Source organism: Lactuca virosa, chromosome 8 (assembly GCF_052849685.1).
Source record: "Lactuca virosa cultivar CGN04683 chromosome 8, Lactuca_virosa_CGN04683_v6, whole genome shotgun sequence".
Taxonomy (NCBI): domain Eukaryota; kingdom Viridiplantae; phylum Streptophyta; class Magnoliopsida; order Asterales; family Asteraceae; genus Lactuca; species Lactuca virosa.
In genome coordinates this window covers 57,728,980-57,749,368 of record NC_136433.1, presented here as the reverse complement: position 1 = coordinate 57,749,368, position 20,389 = coordinate 57,728,980, and the positions used below count along the sequence as shown (strand labels likewise).

Genomic DNA, 20,389 nt, shown 5'->3' with positions numbered 1-20,389 from the left:
TTCACCAATCAACTCACTAAGTTAGTCAGAAATCTAACAGCTTAATGCATTAAGTTGTTTCCCTCGAATCTAGGAACTCCAAATCTCAGATCTCCTTCTAAATGATGTCTAGAAGGGTAAAGTTTCCAACTTTACCCTCAGGAACCATCCAAAGTGAGTCAAACCCAAACCCTAGACCCATTAGAGTGAGGCTTGACCCATTAAGACCTTAAAATATCAAAGCAGAGTCCCAAAATGCAGATCTGGCCTCCAAAGGCTGGAAAGTCACATAAAGTTTCCAACTTTACGTCTATGCATGCTAAAAGAAACCCTGGAGCTCAATATGGGTTTAATAAAGGACTTATTGCATAAATGGGACCTAGGACCTAGTAAAGCTTGCAACTTTAAGCCAAATGAGGACATAAAATGGCTAGATCTAACATGACAACCCCTGGAACACTCAACTTCTTGGACAACTCAACCATGAGCCCAAAATCAAGATAAAACCCTAAAACAAAGAAATCTAAACAATAACAAGGCAAGGTATAAACTTGATACCTCCAAATGACTGAAATGAGTGGGGAGATTCTGGATCTGAGTCTTCCCTCCAAGCTATGCACCTTCAACTTCAAAGATTCACCAAAAGTGTGCAAAATATCAATACTTAAGGCCCTCCACAAGCTCACACACTCACAAGGACGATGATACATGCTTTTAGGGTTTTCTGGACAGAGGAGGCTGGTTAGGAGGCCAACCAAGAGACTTAAGGCCTTTAAATAGAGTGCAACACCCTAAAAATTAGGGTTTCCTTCCCAGCCACCAACTCGTCGAGTTGGCTCATTAATTCTCGCCGCCAAAGTCCACTCAACACGCCGAGTTGAAGCTTTCAACTCGCCGAGTCCAATAGGAAAAATCAACAATTTAGGGGAATAAATTCATACCGGAACCAAGCGTTACACCTAAGTTGGGATCTTCCCCAGAAAATTCCTAAGGTTTATACCATTTACATGTTATCCTAAGTTGGGATGAAAGACCCACACTATCATACTAAATACAATTGTTACTTCAAGTTACTCCAAAACATGCTACATGCATATTCATAAAACAATATTTTACATTGATAATTTGATTACAAAAGACTGGATACAAACCGACTAAGTTTTAGTATATTACATAACTACCCAGGATATTATAATTTTTATACAAACGTAAACCCAAGTACAAAAGTAATAGTATAAACTATTCTAAATCTTCCAACAGTATATGACTATACTGGATGCTTATTACCTGCAATTGTTAAACACTGAGAGGGGTAAGCGGTGACACTTAGTGAGTTCAATAATAGATACAATATAACGTTATGCCATATATATACTTCAATATGGCAGAAACAAAGAGGAACAAGGAACAACAAAGGCATATGTGAATCATGCGACAAGCTTTCCATATCAATCAATGATTTGATTCAAAGATATACAATCAATGAGACATAACAATTTCAATACTTGATATACATCAATAACGCTTCAGCCCAAATGGCACAGAAGACATACAATTTCTGATTAAACATTTTGGTAGATTTCAGGCTTTCAGCCCTATCTAACCTTCTGCCAATGCCATAGGGGTAGAAGTCATTCTCTTGCGAGAAATGCTCTACACGGCCAGAGGCTACACACCAATACCCCTGTGAATCTAAGTCCTTTCACTGATCACATGGCCAAAGGTACAACTTTGCTATCAAAATAGCAGAAATAATAACACGGAAAAGCACATAGCACATATAACGCATAACATACAATTGTTCCTATATATTGAACTCACCGTGAAATAACCGGAGGTTAGTAATTTGGGCAGCACTTCGTTTCGATAAACGACACTCTGTGACAAAACCATGGATTTTTATTGAAAACCGGACCTTGCGCGGGCAGAGTTTTGACTTGAAAATATTATTTTCTCGGGAACTTCGGGGCGTCGAGACTTGCTTCGGGTGTCGGGGATGATAACCGGGGGGAGGGGGTTAAAAGCAGACTAAAGCTGAAGTAGAGAGTGAGAGGAAATAGAATTTGTAAACAAAATATGGCAACCTTCGGTTTCTATTTATAGTATGTTGCTGACCTCGGAGCGCAGGGCGTTCCTGCGAGGAGCGCAGGGCATTCCTTCGGACGCAGCGCGTAGATGCGAGGTGTCGATTCTGGCTTCGGACGTGTCTACCATATGAGATACGTGTCCGGCGTGCGAGGGAAAGGGTGACGTGGCTTGACTTTAGACCATGTATATGCGAACGCGGGGCGTTCCTTCGAACGCAGTGCGTTCCCTTCGGATAAGCTTCGAAGTTTGTGCCCAAAATTTCAAAAATTCATATCTTTTGCATACGAGCTTCGTTTTTGACGTTCTTTATATCCACACGTAGGTGAGATTATACTCTACAAATTTTGTTTAGACTCCGTTGGCTAATTTTGACTTTATTTTTAATATTATTATTTTTAATAGACCGGGACAGGAAAATCCGTTAAAAATTCATAACTTTTTCATCCGACGTCCGTTTTCGTCTGTCTTTTTACCGTTGTACTACTATTGATGAGACCTTCAATTCTCGTTTAGGTTGTGTCAGATAAAAATCACTCGATCTTTATTTCGAGTTTTTAGCTGTCTACTACTATACCGAATCTTGGAAAAATCATAACTTTCTCATACGAAGTCAGATTTTGACGTTCTTTTTATGAAAATTCTCGGTTTAACGAATACTATGACTTTCATTTAGATCATATAGGCTAAAAAGTAGTTTATCGGAAACTCACTTTTTACGTCATTCGGCGTCGTGCCAGTTCTGTCGCGAAACTTTAAGGAGTCATATCTTCTTCGTTATAACTTAGATTTTGATGAGGTTTTCGCCTAAATGTTTCTAACGAGATTCTTTACAACTTTCAATAATATAATGTTACTTATTTTCAACTTTATATTTTCGTTAAATTTTGATATTTGACTTTTGATCGGAATCTCATAAGATTTCCCATCATTCTCTAAACGATTCTAAACATAGTTTTACTTCAATTCTAGTAAAAACTATCTTGTTAGAACTCAATGTTCGGATTCATATAATATTTCATTATATTATTCACTTTTAAAATTACATAACATGATAACTGAACGTATATGTTACATGGGATCTTCCCCAGAAAACTCCTACGTTTGAAATTTTTCCAAGAAAACTACTAAGATTTGTAGCGTCTACATGTTACCTAAAGTTGAAATTTCCCCCAAGAAACATGTCAAAACATTAGCTAAAAATGGGATACTCCCCAAAACAAAGAAGATTCATAGCGAAGACTTTTCTCGAGTTTAAGGTTAAGGGTCCTTCCTGAAATGAAGATCCTTCCCAATGAACTCCTAAAGCAAAGACCCTTTCACATGGTAGTATCGTAACCATATGAAGGTTAGGAACTCATGACTTCAGATTCTTCCTAAGATCTACAGGTTCCATCTATCTTTATTCTAAAAAAAAACTTTGTTAAGTTTAAGGATCCTGAACCTTTTAGGATCCTTAGAAAAAATCATTTGGTTATCAAAATTGAAGTATGCTAAACAATGATTCGCTAAAAGAATTTTGTCTTAGGATTGTTTGCAGGAACCATGTTTTTCAAGATCTTGACTATTTAAGGATCCTAGTATCATAACAAGTCATAAAGAAGAATCAAGAGAGAGATATAGAAAGAAAACACAACCATTGCATTCAAAAGGGGTTGTTCAGCAACCCACAGAAAGTTAACTGTTTTACATCATTAACTAAAATAAAAAGCTACCCAAACTAATTTTTTTGCAGGCCTAGACCTTAGTGCGGTCATCATCGGCCGCGTTCTTCTCCTTCTCCTCCTTTACAGGCTTAGACCCAGGATCCTCAATAGGAATGGCATGCTTACTGGTTATTTTGGCTAATGCCTCACGCCATTCGGCTACATTCATGGATCCTGAGTTCTCAAGATCCCCCATCATCCTGATCTTAGCTTCCCCAATAGCTACCGCAACACTTGCCTTTGCATCGGCGATAACCTCCTCGATTTCCAAGATATGCTCCTCTTCCTTCTTGTCCTTCACCTTGATCAGAAGCTCGATCCTCCCGAAAAGATCTTCATAGGTCGCCTTCCACTCCTTCCCTCGTTCCTTCAGAACTCGCTCAACTTCCTCAACTCGGATCCTTAGATCAGTCACAGATTGGGAAACATAAGCAGAGACCTGAAGTAAGTATGGCGTTAATAGAAACAAATAGAAATCGGAAATTAATGTCATAGAGACACTTACTGCTTGGGAAAAGGAAAGCAACTTCTGAAGTGACTCTTCGGCTCCCAGATTCTCCAAGTTGAGATTCGTGGCTTCTGAGGTCTTCTTCTTACGGGAACTTAGGGCCTTCACGGTGAGATCAATGAGAGGTTTCTTAGGAAGAAGAGCATGACAACTTTCTCTCTTTTGACTGCGATCAGACCACTAGACACATCATCTTCGAGGTCAGATAAAGCGAATCGAGCATTAGGACGAGAAGCCTTGGATCCTACACGCCACACAAGATCATCATCAATACATGATTTTCATTCAGGATCCTCATCGGTTCTAAATTACAATAGAAAATATAAAGATCTTAACAGTTGCCATTGATGTAGTGGTAGATGAGCCTTCTTGAAGACTGGGATAATTGATCCTGAAAGACCTATCAGCCGCAGGAACAACAAAGAGATTCTCTATCTTTTCTACAATATCCTTGGCAACAGGAATAAGTTCTTAGAACCTAAAAGCTGCCAAACAACAGATAAGATGATGAAAGGTGAATCCCGGGATACTCAATATAAGGAAATATTGGTCCTACCCTTTTTAACCCAAGTCTTCAGTAAGGAATTCCCACCGAGAATCGAGTCACACGTCACAAAGAAATATTTCTCCTTCCAAGCACTTTCATTATGTTTCGTTTTTAGAATGAAAGGGGATTGGTGTGGTTTAAGCCTAAGAAGAAAACGAGAATTCCCAAAGGTAGCAAGATTATACACGTGAGCCAACTCTGCTAAACCTATATATAGACCTCTGGACTGGTTCAATTTCTCAATCCAAAACAAGACTCTCCAGACAATGGGTATTGCCTGAATGTAAGAAATTTGAGTGATTTCGAAGAACTTGGAAATAATCCCGGAAAAGGGATATTTCAAACCTAAGCCAAAGGGATATCCAGGAAAGCAGACCCAAGACAAACAAGCTAAATCAGGTTGGAGTTTCAGATCGAAGGGTTTGAAGACAACTTCGTTAGAAAAAGCACCAACTGTTTGCAACGACTCGATATCATCGTCGTCGAAAGAACATGTCTCATCATAGGATAATATCCTCTAGTCGATGAAATCATCCCCAGAGGAGGCGAGGATATCCTTGCGAGATACAGTTATTTTTTTGCCCATCGTTAGTGAAAAAGAAAAGTAAGGAGAAGAGGAGAGAAATGTACCTTCAAAAGCGACTGAATAAGAGCTTAAAGATGCACAGAGGAGTAGCCCTAATCGATTGCCTCTATTTAGGCTAATGACTGAAGAAAGAGAAAGATTGATTAGACCGACTATGATGACTCTCGAATGGATAAATCCTATCCGTTAGGGATTAAATTCAAAATTTACCCTTCTCTCTCTCTCTCTCTCTCTCTCTCTCCGTTTAGTTATTAACTTTAAGGGATTCCTTTATTACTATCGAAACTAACTCGCTTATTTTCAGGAATAACTTGGGGGGGCAATTGTTAGGGCTAGGATCTTGAAACTGCTATAGGATCCTCAAGTCTAAGGATCCTCAAAAGCTCAAGATCCTCAAACCTCAGGATCCCGAATATACTCTAGGATCCTGACTAATATTTTTTTATTATTTATAATGGACATATATTCTTTTGTCTTTCTCACATGTGCAGAAATAACTGGTCAAAGTCATATACTCAACGGATAGTCATCACAACTATACAAAAGACCCGGAGGACTAAGTCAAGCAAACGGATATAAGTAATCTTGGAGGATCCCGAAATTCTCGGAGTTCTAGTTGTTAGGATTTGACTATATAAAACATTTGTAATCATCACACTACACACGATTTTCTGGCAGAATACTATTACTTGTACTCATACTCATTCCATTTTCTCTGTAATTTTCATTTCAATTAATAAAAACATCAAGGCAGGTGATCATTATCACCTCGCAAGGTTTTATACCGGAGATCCTAACAAGGATCAATGACTTTCATTGTAAACGATTTGTGTTGCTTTGATTCATTTTACTTATTTGCTTTACATTGAACATCATGACCTCTCATACACTTTGGTCTATTTTAATTCAATTATTTTTTGGCCAAAACAATTACTAGCATAAAAAAAAACACATATGGGAGGGGTCATATATATATATATATATATATATATATATATATATATATCATAAGAACGTCCAACCTTAAGTTAAAGCCCATTACATATGAAGTCAATCATGGAGCATTAATAGTATTTTGACACGATTTGAACATCGGAAACATTGCACTTCAACCATTAGGGTTCTATCATAAATAACACACCATACATACTTACATATATGCATGCATACATAGATACATATAAAAATAATTTTACAATTAATATATATATATATATATATATATATATATATATATATATTAAAAATGTCTAGTAACAGTAAAGTTCTTAAGTTTTTGACATAATTCGTCCTCCATCGTAACAATCCTAGGCTGTTTCTTTTAGAGGGTATATTTTGCCATTTTGTATATTGTGTGTCAACGCGCGTTCATTTCTCTTTCTTTCACCGTTTTTCTCCACCAATAGAGACTTGATTTCTGTTAGGCGTCTAACACTTGTTCCTATTAAAATAGTATGAACCATACAGATCACAAGACTATCATTTTCTTTTATATGGTATCATACAGAAGTTATTAATGTTATAACATTTACGGTTTATACTTTATACTCAAACTTGGAGGATTGAAACGTATTTGTATGATAAATTATGGACTAAAGTGTGATTTTCCCCATTTTCAGTCCAAACCCTATCAGCATTTAGCCGCCTCTTTTCTCGCTCTCGGTTGGAAATTCTTCTCTTCATTTCTCCGGTCATTTACTTTGGCAAAAATGCAGTCTGCAGCCGTCGCTCACCGCCACTTCCTCGATGGCGGTGCCGCCGCCTCCTCCTTCCCCCTTTCCCATTTCAAACCTACTCCTTCTACCGCCCGCCCCTTCTCAGTTCGCATGTCACTACGCGAGGACGCCCCATCCCTTGCCGTCGTAGGCGTCACCGGTGCCGTCGGCCAGGAATTTCTCTCCGTCCTCTCCGACCGTTCCTTCCCCCACCGATCCATAAAGATGCTTGCTAGCAAACGCTCCGCCGGAAAGAAATACACATTTGAAGACAATGAATATGTCGTCGAGGAGTTAACCGGTGACAGCTTTAAAGACGTTGACATTGCTTTGTTCAGCGCCGGTGGTTCAATTAGCAAGGAGTTTGGACCTATTGCTGCGAATTGTGGATCCGTTGTGGTGGATAATAGCTCTGCTTTTCGTATGGATGACAGCGTTCCATTAGTGATTCCGGAAGTCAACCCGGATGCAATGGCGCATATTAAACTAGGGTCTGGTAAAGGGGCTTTGATTGCAAACCCTAATTGCTCTACCATCATTTGCTTGATGGCTGCCACTCCTCTTCATCGACGAGCAAAGGTTAGCAATTTCACTTGTTCTTCAACAGTTGTATCCCAATCAACATCGCCATGCTTTTTCTCAACTACACGATTATTGCAGGTATTGCGTATGGTTGTTAGCACATACCAGGCTGCTAGTGGTGCTGGTGCTGCGGCCATGGAAGAGCTTGAACTGCAGACTCGCGAGGTTCTGCTTTTGCATATCTTTTAGCATATAAGTTATAACAAGTGTCTTGAATTTGATTTCTCTTTTCTGGAATGAAGGTGCTTGAAGGAAAACGACCCACTTGCAAAATCTTCAAACAGCAGTATGCTTTCAATCTATTCTCACACAACGCACCAATTCTCCCAAATGGATACAACGAGGAAGAAATGAAATTAGTCAAAGAAACAAGGAAAATCTGGGTAAGTTTTGTTTTTCATATCCCTTGAAGCATATGTCAATACGCCATTTTTGCTAAATGTGATGTTCTGATTTACACCATAGAATTGTAAAGACATCAAAGTAACAGCCACTTGTATACGAGTTCCTGTGATGCGTGCACATGCTGAAAGTGTAAACCTGCAATTCGCAAGCCCCCTTGATGAGGTATTTCTGTTTATGATCATAATTTATTATATATATTAAAAAAAACTAAAACGATAATTTCTGTTTTATATTTAGAATGAAGCAAGAGATATTTTGAAGAAAGCTCCTGGTGTGGTTGTGATTGATGATAGAGCTAGCAATCACTTCCCTACACCTTTGGAAGTTTCTAATAAAGATGATGTTGCAGTAGGCAGAATCCGTCGGGATGAGTCTCAAGATGGAAATTATGGGTTTGTAACTTTTCAACATTTGATTTTTTTATTTGTTTATTTATGTCTTAGATTGTAATTGTTGTATTTTGTTAAAAAAAAGGTTGGATATTTTTGTTTGTGGGGATCAAATACGTAAGGGGGCTGCTCTCAATGCTGTTCAGATTGCAGAGTTATTGCTATAAACCAAGATGTTTCCTTTATCCAGGTTTGATTTTTCCCAATATTTATTAAAATCTTGATCTTTCTCATTGGTATCCATTAATCTTGATCATGGAATGTAATGACTTGTTCCATTACCTTTTGCTTATTGCATACCCTATGTTGTATTGTAATTTTATTTCTATGTTTCAGGTAAACGTGAGATGAAAAATTGTTAAAGGAGACACAAATAAGATGTTGATTTTGGTTTTTTGAAGAGAGATGGATACATTCTTTTGAATATGTTGTCACCACTTTGGGATTCGTTTACATGCATGTTCCTTTATTGCAAGTTTTGATGTAGATTTAAGTTAGTTAAGAAGTTACTTGAAGATGTGGAGTTGGGGTTAAAAGGATTATGAATAAAGTGGTGTTGTGATGAGATTGTATAATTGTTGTCTTTCATTTGTCAAGGATCATTTGTGTTTTTAAGTTTTGGTGCTTTTTATCGAGTTGTTCATGGCTTGTTTCTGCATAGTATTTGAGTTTGAGGGATCGAGTACTTGTGAAGCTTTGCCTATGCGAGATATGTATTTTTATGGTTTTGTTTGGCAAAACTGACTAGTAGCTGGAAACAGTAGTTGGAGCATGGAAGCTGTAGTTTTTGTTTGTGTAGATGTGGTTGATAAAAGTAGCTATAAGTTTTTGAAAGATGATAAATAACATAAAAACTAAAACCTTAATGCTCCAAAAAGTTTGTTGACATACAATATACTACATGGTAATAACCATTTGGCCAATATGTTATATGTGATTTAATAAATCATTTAAATTGGTTAAAGACTTAAAGGGAACACGACATAGAAGGGTAACATACATTTTTGTGAAAAATATCATTATAAGTTTTTTTTTCTTTCATATATTACCATTAAACATTGTATTTTGGAAAAACCATCCAATTATAGCATTGTACTTTAATTCTCCGGCTTAGGGGCTGTTTGGCAGGATCTTAATTTTTAAGATCTGAATTTTTAAGAGGTCTGAATTTCTAAGAGGGTCTGAATTTTTAAGATCTGAATTTTTAACATGCTGTTTGGTTTGAACCTCTGAATTTTGGTGCTGAACGATAAAAATGACAATTTTACCCTTTTGTATCATTTCTTTCAATTACAACATCATATCTTTGAAAAAAAAATCCATGGAAGTAGGATGCTAAACATTACACCCAATATTACAAAAAAATACAATGAAAACTAAACAACCTAATATTTCATTATAATTACTAGCCAATAGTTTCCAATCATTCAAATCGACTGTGTCATCTTCGCTATCCAGGTTTTCCCAATCTCAATATCGAGCCATTCGCTATCAACATGAACAAAACTAGAGTTGAAATTCACTGAATCAACAAATAAGAATTCAATTTTGACTTTTTATGTTTGACTCCGATGAACACAATTGACTCAATTGCGTTCGACTCCAATCAAACAAGTATGTTCAATCAAGTAAAACCATTCCCTGTATGTTCGAATGAACACATATAGACCATAAAAATCAAAATCATCGTTGAATTTTGACTTCAACTCATTTTCAATTTCTTTCCGGACACGAACCGGAAACATTATCGGATTTGATTATAATTACCTGAAGAAGATGTGAGGGCGAAGCAGCACGACCCGGAGGCGGAGGCGACATAAGCGATGCGGTCGGAGACGGCGGCGAATCCGGCGACGGCGGCGGCGTTGCAGATTTAACGGAGCCAAACGGATGATGTCGGAGGGTTGTAATTGTGTGATTGGAGATGGAGGAGAAGGAGGGGTCGGCGGTTGTGAAAGAAAGAGAAGAGGGAAAGGGGTGACGTACCAGGGCAAAAAGGGAACGGGCGTCTTTTTTTTTCTTTTCAGATGATTCGGTAAGTGATAAAATTCAGATTAAGACCACAAAATAAGAGGTAAACAAACAGTCTGAATCTTACCGATTCAGACCTACCTCTTATTAAGTGGTATTAAGATGCAAACAAACGGGGCCTTAGTCTGGTTAGTGGTGATAAAGTTTGTTTTGTTGAATCTCTCTCTCTCTCACTCCCTCCCTCCCCCCCATATGATGAGATGCAACCGAGGTGAAACACAAACGTGCCATATGTATAAACTAAATTAAGGAAAAGACAATGATTTTAATTCAAAACTCTAAATATATATCGAAAACATATACTTAAAGTACTTGCGAATGTGAGAGAAAACATCCAAAAGAAAACTAGTTAAACTTCAAAAAAAAAAAAAAAATCACATATCATCAAGTATACGAAGGAATGTCATTTTGTTCTCCATCCTTGCATCAAGAACTTCAACCTAGGGATGGCAATATGACCCGACCCGCTGGGGAACCCGGTTAACCCGCCCCGACCGGGGAAGGGTATTCCCCGCAAAACCGGGTAACGGGTATGGGGCCGGGAATCCCTGTATGACAAAAAGTGGGGATGGGGATGGGGACGGGTATGCTATTCCCCAACCCGCCCCTCCCCCGGTTATATTATACCCACTTATACATATAACATATTAGTATTATATATCAATTCGTTAATCATTATACACCGAGTACTATCCAGTAAATATAAATATTATATATTTTAATTGAAATCAGCCCAATAGCCCATGATTGAGTGAATAGTGATTGACCCAAATTGAAACTTAGAATCGCATATTCTGATTTCCGATCGCTTCATGATCATCCGTCGCTTCTCTTAGGCTTAGGCAATTGGCACGCTGTGAGTTGCGAGACTGCGACAGTGACGAGTCGTTTCCCAGAAGGCCAAAACTGAGATCACTTCTGATTTCTGATCGCTTCATGATCATCCGTCGATCGCTTCTGATTTCCGATCGCTTCTTGATCGAATATTCGTGGTTCTGTTTGAACTTCGCAGGCGGCAGGTCGGCACTCGACATTGGCACGAAACAGGTTACACTTTACACGTTACTTAGCGACTTATCGACCCAATCTCCTGACTCCAATCGTGCTTCTCAGCTTCTGTTTGACATGATTTTTCTTTTGTACTAACGGTTTCAATTTTCATTACAGTGACATGATTTTCTTTTGTACTAACTGTTTCAGTTAGACTAACTGTTTCAATTTTCTTTTGTCATTACGAATTTAGGATGCTGTTGTGCAGATTATTCTTAATACATCATTCCAAATATGTGTTTATGATTTTCCAACTTGATCTTGTTGTGTAGAGTGCAGACTTTGTGATGTTCATACTCTGTTTTTTAGATTTTGGATGATGATGATGAATTTATGTTTATAATCAATGTTTCTGTGTAGATTGTATGATGTTTAGACTTTATTTGATGTTACAAATTGTGTTTTTTTTGTAGGTTTAGATGGCTACACTAGAAAATGATAAACAACCAACCATGAATGAAGAAGATGAACTTGAGGATAATGAACAAGAACCTGTAGAAAATAATCCGACCACCGAGCATCCTAAAAAAAGGTTGAAATCCGCTGCTTGGAACCATTTTGATCCGATTTTTGTTGATGATGTTCATAGATGGGCGAAGTGCAAACATTGCAAGAAACAACTGACTGGTAGATCCAATGATGGAACAACACATTTGAAAGATCGTTACAGGATATGCCTTGGCAAAAATACAAGAGACATTAGGCAACATATATTAGTTCAAGGACAAAAAACTATTGATGATAAAGCTTATATGAGTAAATATTCATTTGATGCTGAAGTGTCTAGAGATGAACTAGCAAAGATGATTATAATTCATGATTACCCACGCTCCATTGTTGAACATTATGGTTTTCGAAAGTATACCGAAAGTCTTCAACCTTTATTTAAGGTGCCTTGTCGTAATACAGTCAAGGGCGATATAATGAAGGTATACGAAGATAAAAAATGTCATATCTTGAAATGTTTTGAAGAGAACGATAGTAGGATTGCTCTCACGTCTGATATGTGGACAACAAGTAACCAAAAGAAACGTTACATGGCAATCACAACACATTATATAGATGTCAACTGGAAGTTACAAAATCAAATTATGAGGTATTTACTATAACTAATATTATTATTTGTAATTTATATTGGATGAAGTTTTTAAGTGTTATATTTTATTTAATGAAGCTTTATATATGTGCCATCTCCACACACTGCTGATGCATTGTCACAAGCTATGATGGAATGCTTTTTGGAGTGGAACATTGACAACAAGTTGTCAACATTAACACTTGTGTTCAACAAATGATGCCATCGTTGACAAGCTTTTAGGTACGCTTACTACTTCATCGTTAATTTTGAAGGGGAGAATATTTCATATGCGATGTTGTGCGCACATAATTAATCTTATTGTGCAAGATGGATTTTCTGTGATTGCCAATGCAATTGAGAATGTTAGGAATAGTGTCTTCTATTGGACAAGTTCTCCTAAAAGAATAGAAGATTTTAGACTTTTTGCTCGGCAAGTGGGTGTTAATTGCCAAAAGGAGTTACTTCTTGATTGCAAAACAAGATGGAATTCCATTTATATGATGTTGAGTGTTGCTTTGGAGTACAAAGAAGTTTTTAGTCGTTTGAGCAAAAAAGATAAACATTATTAGGGATGAGCAAAATGACCGAACCGGCCGGAACCGGACCCGACCCGGGAACCGGCTTCGGCCAAAATCAAGAACCAAACCGGCCCGGCGGTTCTACCGGTACCCGGTTCCTACCGGTTCTTGTCGTGTCTTCAAATGTTGGAACCGGTCCTTGAAAAATAACATCATACGGTTCCGGTTCTACCGGTTCCCGGTTCCAAAAATCCACAAAAATAACGTCCCGGTCCCGGCCCGACCGGTTCCATCGAGTTCCGGTTCCGGTGCCGGTTCAGGTTCCGGTACCGGTTCCGGCCGGTTCCCCGGTCCATATGCTCATCCCTAAACATTATGTTTGCTTGCCTAGTGAAGATGAATGGAATATGGCATCAAATGTTTGTGAAAAACTGAAATTGTTCTATCAAGTGACTGAAAAATTTTCTGGTACCAAATATCCCACGTCAAACATATTCTTTCCTTTAATTTGTGACATGAAACTATCATTGTTGAGTTGGAGCGTATCTGATAATAATGTTATTAAGTCTATGGCACCAACTATATTGATCAAATTTGAGAAGTATTGGAATGTAATACATAATGTTATGAGTGTAGCAACTGTCTTAGACCCTAGGTATAAGTTAAAGTTGATCAATTATTTCTTTCGTGAGATTATGCAAGTACGCAACATAATTACTGAGTTATTTGAAGAGTATAAAAAGAAACATGATGCAAAACAAGGAGCTTCTTGGAAACGACAATGTGAAACAAACGCCTCTCAGGGAAGGGGTTCTACTTTAAGCAAATCAACATGGGAGTTGGATTTCGAGAATATGCTTTCTGAGGATGATGGATTTGAAAATTAAAACTGAATTGGATGATTATTTAGCTGAGAAGTTGTTACCGAATGAGGAGGGCTTTGACATATTAATGTGGTGGAAGTGTAATGGTTCTAAGTTTCCTATATTACAGAAGATTGCTAGAGATATCTTAGCCATTCCAATTTCTTCAGTTTCTTCGGAATCAGCTTTTAGCATGAGCGGGAATAAAGTGACAAAACAACGTAATCGACTCAAACCGGAAACAGTTGGGGCATTAATGTGTAGCCAAAGTTGGTTACGGAAGGAACTTCAAGGTAAATTTTTAATAAATATATCAATTGTTATATCATACTTGTGTATAAATATTATTTTTTCTAAAAATAAGTTCTATATGTTTCAGGTAAAAAGCAAGGAGAACCAAAAGCGTTTGATCAGACAATTGCATATGATGAGGATGTTGAGTAATTTTCAAACAGAGAAATAGAACCAAAGACTTGAAATTTCTTTTGTGTAATCATGTTCTCGTTTTGATGGTTGTTAAATTTTATGATTGATGTAAACAATCTAATTATGACATATGGTTTTGATAGTTTATTAAACATGATTTTTTTTTGGCTTAAGTTGATTTATTTGACATATGGTTTTGAACTTTTGATAGCACGGGGATGGGTCGGGGATGGGCCGGGGACAAGCCCAAAATCTAAAATGGAGGGGATTAGATTTCTCGCATCCGTTGGGGATGGGGATGGAAATGGGGATAAGGTTACAAGCTCGGGGATGGGGATGAGGATGGTAAATCTGCCCCATCCCCGCCCCATTGTCATCCCTACCTCAACCAACTTGTACTAGAGGTTTTGCATATCTTTTCCTACTTAGTCGCTTAGGTAGAGTTGTATTAAGCACCTTTTGGTGTACTAAGGAAAGCTATGAAGGTGTTCAAACATTCTTTTCTTCCGTTCAATCAATGACTTGATTTCTTCCCACTTACACATGACTTATTTCCTTCTTTGAGCATCCTTTCATAAATCTTGCTTGATTCCAAGAGTCAGTTGGTATTTCTCATAGAAGGATGGAACTCACCATTTTCTTTTATGATGAGTCTTTTTTTATTTGCTTTTTCTATGTGTAGGGGGTAGTATTTGCGGATACTCTTGCTAATTTTGCTTGTTATAAAGAAATGGAAATTCAATGTTCCACATTTCACTAGTTTATTGAGAAGATGTTTGCACGATATCGAGAAGACGTTTTGGTGACTTTTCATCTTATGAGGGTTTAAGAGTCGGATACATTACATTGAGGGTTTAACAGTTGGATGGTTTAAATGCATTCAGTGTAATATATTGTTTAATATTTATTCACATACATTTGTACATGTTCATCATCAAGCTCCTCCTTACAACCTCATTTCCTCAGCTTTATCCTTCTTTCTTCATCATCCAACTCCTCCTTCAACATGGCTTCTTCGTCATCCGGCTCCTCCTCCTTTAATAAGGCAGCTCTAAACCCTCAAAACTACAATTCCTAGTTGGTAATGAGTGTATAGGTAATAATAGTATTTTTGTACACTTTATTAAGTTTAATTGTAATATATGCAAACAAAAATTAAGTTTAATAGTATTTTATTTTTTTATAAAGATCTCATAGGGTCAAGAGTAGTTGACGTGGCCTACCTCCGGAATAATCATCACTGAAAATGACAAGAATGTTCATTTCGTAATGGGAACAAAAAAAGTATTAGGCGGTGTTTGGAAAGCGTGTTTTGGGTGGTTAAGCTAATTCTAATTTTGATTATATGGTTTGTCATGGTTAAAACAGTTAAGATTGTTTTTAGTGTCACTTAGATAGTGAAAGGAATAGAATTATTTATTTCATGGAATTGAAAGAAAAGCTTCTTGTTTATTTTGCGTGATGGAATGAAAATGACCATATTTGATTCCTTAGTTGAAGAGTTTCCTTTTATTTTCTTATCGAATGAAATGAGATATTGTAACATAAGTCATTTTTGTTTTTTATATTATTATTATGAAACAAAGTTTATATATTATTTTATTTAAAAACATTGTAAAAATTTTATAACTTATTTGGGTGTTGATTAGCTTTTATAATTTATAATATTCATTTTTTTTGCATTTCTGTAAATATAGTTTCATTGGTTATAATTAAAATGAGGACAAATTCTATAAAAAGTCATTGTAGTTCGACCGAGCTTAAATTATTTTTGATTTTCGATTAGATGATGATCAATGCTCAAATTTCAAGCATACACCCACTTAACGAAACCTAATACTCCGTAAATTGGAGTATTGAATGATGTGTATGTTGGTATTGAATTAAATGTGTCCTCTTATCCACGTATGAATAGTTTAAATGAGAGATGTGAATATGTCAAGGGTTCACCTAGAGAAAATATAAGTCAGGACTAGTCCATTTGGCTAACAAGGAGGTGTTAATATTAAACAAAATTTAAAAAAATGATGTTTAATTTATAAAGAAAATAAAAGCAGTTTCAAAATGGAAAAACAAAAATAAAACCTTAATATCCAAAATATTAATCAATAATATATAAAATGCAAAAGAAATTATTTTCATTGATATAAATATGGAATATACGGTATAAGTTATCACCTACTCTCTATATGCCCACGCCTATGCTTCCCCATTGAGGTGTAGCTATATGGGTGCAATGGAGACATTGGCCCACCTCATACAAATTTAAAGTAAAATATATGTTATATATAAAATTTATATTTTTTTAATGAAAAAAACTAAGTTATACAAATTTAAAGTAAAATATATGTTATATATAAAATTTATATTTTTTTAATGAAAAAAACTAAGTTTGTGAATAAATTGGTCACCCTATTCTAAACTTAAATTCATAATAAAGGAAATAATTTACGTACGAATTGAGGCTATAATTTTTTGAATAGATCAAATTGCATTTCAATCTTAACAGTGAATTCCTCATTCATTAGGTTCGTATATTAATATTTTTCTATTCTGTTAATTAATCAATTATTTCTAACTTAAACGAACAATTTATTTTAAAATCATATATTTTACATTTTGTTATCAAGTATTTTGTTACTTGTTCTTATTTTATATATTATATGGTCAACCCTAAAACAAAATCATGACTACTCTTCATACAGTCTATATTAAACCCATTTTAAAACTGATCACGTGAGAGAATGAGAAAACTTCAAGTAGCAAAACACATCCAAACAGGTATTATTTTCAACTTTTTTTGTTTATTTTATTAGCCAATATTCAATCACAATAAAAATAACTTATTTCGGAACCCGGTTAGAAAACAAGTAGCTACAGTCATAATGGCATGATTTTTACAATCATGATGCCATGAGTTCAAGTAAAAAGATATCAATACATATATTTTGTTTGGTATTCATAAAATACCATCATAGTGAAAACTGAAAAGGATAATACCTACGGAAGGAATGCATGAAGTTAGTGGAAAAGGTTTATTTAAGTCGTTCAATTATAAAGTATGGAAAATTGGAAAGAGAGCCCATATATAATCTAATTATACGCCAAAAGAAGAAGCTAAATTTTATTGTCGTTTTTGTCAAACTTAGGCCATCCGTAATGCTCTCCACGAGCAAGGGTCGTGGAGAGCTTCCAAATCAGCAACCACGAACCACCCAAACAACTGGGGTACTCACCACGACCACGAAGAGAAAGAAAGAAGAGTCGGAGAAGAAGAAGTCAGAGAGAGGAGAAGAGAATGATTGGGCGTTCTCCTTCGTCATGCCCACCACAATCGACAACGAAGATGAAGGATAACGGTGTATAGGGGTGGTGTGCACGAACAATTCTCGTTGCCACGTCAACCACGGAGCCTTTCGTGCTCGGTATACCGGAAGGTCTTACAACTTCAAATAATATTTCATGATAAGTTATTAATTTTTTACTGTATACATTACTTACTTGTACAAATTGTCATCCTCATTGCACCACTACACCTAACCGAGCACTAACTATTACCATTACTTCACATACCCTTTTATTAGAACTTCAGATTTATCATTTATGTCTTAAGTCTAAATCATGGAAAGTTGTAGTTAAAGTTTTTATAGTTTACGTTCAGGGGCAGAACACAAACAACAGAACTAGGGGCCGAAACCAAAACTTCAAACCAAAACAATATAAACAAGTTAAATTCAGATCAAAGTCTTTCAATTCTAGATAAGCTCCAGCCGTAAGAGTATTTTAAACCAAAACAATATTGGCGATTTTTCAGAATTTTAAGAAAATCTTGCATGTTTTCTTTTAAAATACAGTCAATAGTTGATTTTCTTTTTCATTTTAATTTATACTTCATAACACAATTTACTAACGATTAAAAAAAATCAAATAAACTAACAATTCACAACGGCATTTTAACAAATAACTAATTATTCTGATTTTATTAAACTCATTTTACAAAAACTATACTTAGACTTTGATGACAATCAACAAATAGCAAAATTAATTTAAAATAAAGAAATTAGCATACATTTAATTAACAAAATTATCATATAATCGTAATATATATTAGTAATATGATTTTCTTAAGATTTTTCACTTTTTAACCTATATTGTAGGGTAAACTAATAATAAAGCAGATTTTTGTGACCATACGTCACCCCTAAATTGAATACACTAAATAATTAATAAAAACTTTGTTGCAGCTTTTAATACTTTTACTGTTTTACTGCTATACTAATTACATTTTCTTTTCAAAGTTCATCATATCACATTCTAGTGAGAGAAAAGAAAACAAAAAAAGTAAATAACACGAGGTTAGAGAGAGAAAGAGAGAGAAACTTACAAGGCCGACAATGAGAGGTAGAAGCCGTCCGAGTGGAGAACCGGAGAGCACGAAGATCGGCACAAGTCCGTTGGAGAGGAAGCACTGGTCACGGAGGTTGTTGGTTGGAATAGCAATCGTTGAATGGTAGAGAGGGCTGAGGAGTGACGAAGACCGTACAAAGGTCAGTCAAGAGACAGAAACCGAACGCCAGAGAGGAATTAGGAGCAGCTTTCAGCGAAAGGCAAGATGGAGTGGTGAACACTCCATCGGTGGTACTTTCCGGTGAGCAGTTTTTTACGGCAACACTGACGATAGGGTTTTGTACTTTCTCAAACATTGTGTTGATAAATTGTATATTAGAATAGTTTATTGTTTTTTTATATAGTTTTAACTTCCTAATCAATTGTTATCCTAATTTTATTAGTATTGGTTTTCATTTCTTCAGTGATTTTTTGTATCTTGGTTTGACTATTTGTTTAGTTTCCTTAGTTAACCGATAAAATAATTAAATAAGATTTTTTTTTTTATTTTTTTGGAGTTAATTTGTTATCAAAATCTATCGATTGAATTACATATATACATGTATGTATAATAAACCTGGGGGCGAGGAGGGTAGTAAAAAACAAAACCAAGGTTGTATGTATATAGATATGTGTATTAAGTAAAAAAATCAGGGGGCCATGGCCCCCGCGGCCCTATAGAGCATCCGCCACTGTTTACATTTTTTTTAGTTTAAATATTTATTATTTTTCATTTTTATTTATTATCAAATAAATATAAATGAGGAGGGGATGAGCATTTGTGCTATTCGCTATTTTGTAGTTGACAAAACTGCACAAATGGTCTCTGTGGTTAGCTGAAAATTGTCACTTTGGTCCAAAAAAGTTTGGACTAGTACCAGAGGTCCGCACTTTTCATTTTGTTGCGAGTTTGGTCCAACTTTCTATAAACTTTTTCATAATGACTATTTTGCCCTTATTTTTTTTTCTTTTTTAGTTTTTTTATTATTTAAATACTTTCTTGATTAAAATAAAAAATAAAAAAGAAAAATTGCATTTTGTATTTTATTTTTATAATTTTTTATAAGAAAATAAAAAAATGAAATATCTCTCTCTCTCTCTCTCTTTGAAAAAATCAACATTCGAGACAAGAATTTCTCCTTCTTTCTTCTTCGTCCCCTGGAAACACACACACAAACACATACAAAAAATTCTTCATTTTCAAGGACGAGATCGGAGACGTGAGCCGATTTTGGAGACAGGCATTTCTACGGCGGCTCTAGGGCTTGCTTTAACAAGCGGCTCCAACTCCATCATGTGCGACTCGAAGGCAACTCATCTGAGGAGGAGCTCGTCGTCTGATGAGGATATCGGAGATGTGAACCCGAGAACCCCTTAACTCGATCTGAAAGCCCTTCATCAGATCTGATTTCGTGTGTTTGTGTTCATCAGATTTGATTTCATGTGTGTGTTCATCAGATTTGATTTCGTGTGTTTGTGTGTGTGAGTGTGTTCATCAGATCTGCTTTCGTGTGTATGTGAGTGTGTTCATCAGA

At 36.1% G+C, this 20,389-nt stretch overlaps 2 protein-coding genes across 3 annotated transcripts; both read left to right on the top strand.

The window, feature by feature from the left end:
• The first annotated feature begins 7,057 nt into the window (after positions 1-7,057).
• Positions 7,058-9,137, top strand: LOC145133321 (semialdehyde dehydrogenase family protein). Its single transcript, XM_079068263.1, has 7 exons — positions 7,058-7,705; positions 7,787-7,873; positions 7,951-8,091; positions 8,174-8,275; positions 8,351-8,505; positions 8,588-8,692; positions 8,839-9,137. The coding sequence occupies exons 1-6, from the start codon at positions 7,121-7,123 to the stop codon at positions 8,667-8,669; spliced, it is 1,152 nt and encodes a 383-aa protein (XP_078924389.1). The 5' UTR covers positions 7,058-7,120; the 3' UTR covers positions 8,670-8,692; positions 8,839-9,137.
• Positions 9,138-11,372: 2,235 nt separating this feature from the next.
• LOC145129113 (zinc finger BED domain-containing protein RICESLEEPER 4-like) lies at positions 11,373-14,603 on the top strand. 2 transcript variants are annotated; one of them, XM_079063860.1, is made up of 5 exons: positions 11,373-11,580; positions 11,997-12,679; positions 12,758-12,901; positions 13,912-14,335; positions 14,422-14,603. In XM_079063860.1, the coding sequence occupies exons 2-3, from the start codon at positions 12,003-12,005 to the stop codon at positions 12,876-12,878; spliced, it is 798 nt and encodes a 265-aa protein (XP_078919986.1). In that variant the 5' UTR covers positions 11,373-11,580; positions 11,997-12,002; the 3' UTR covers positions 12,879-12,901; positions 13,912-14,335; positions 14,422-14,603. The 2 variants fall into 2 exon arrangements, with proteins under 2 accessions (XP_078919986.1, XP_078919985.1); XM_079063859.1 differs by having other exon boundaries at positions 12,758-14,335.
• Positions 14,604-20,389: the final 5,786 nt, after the last annotated feature.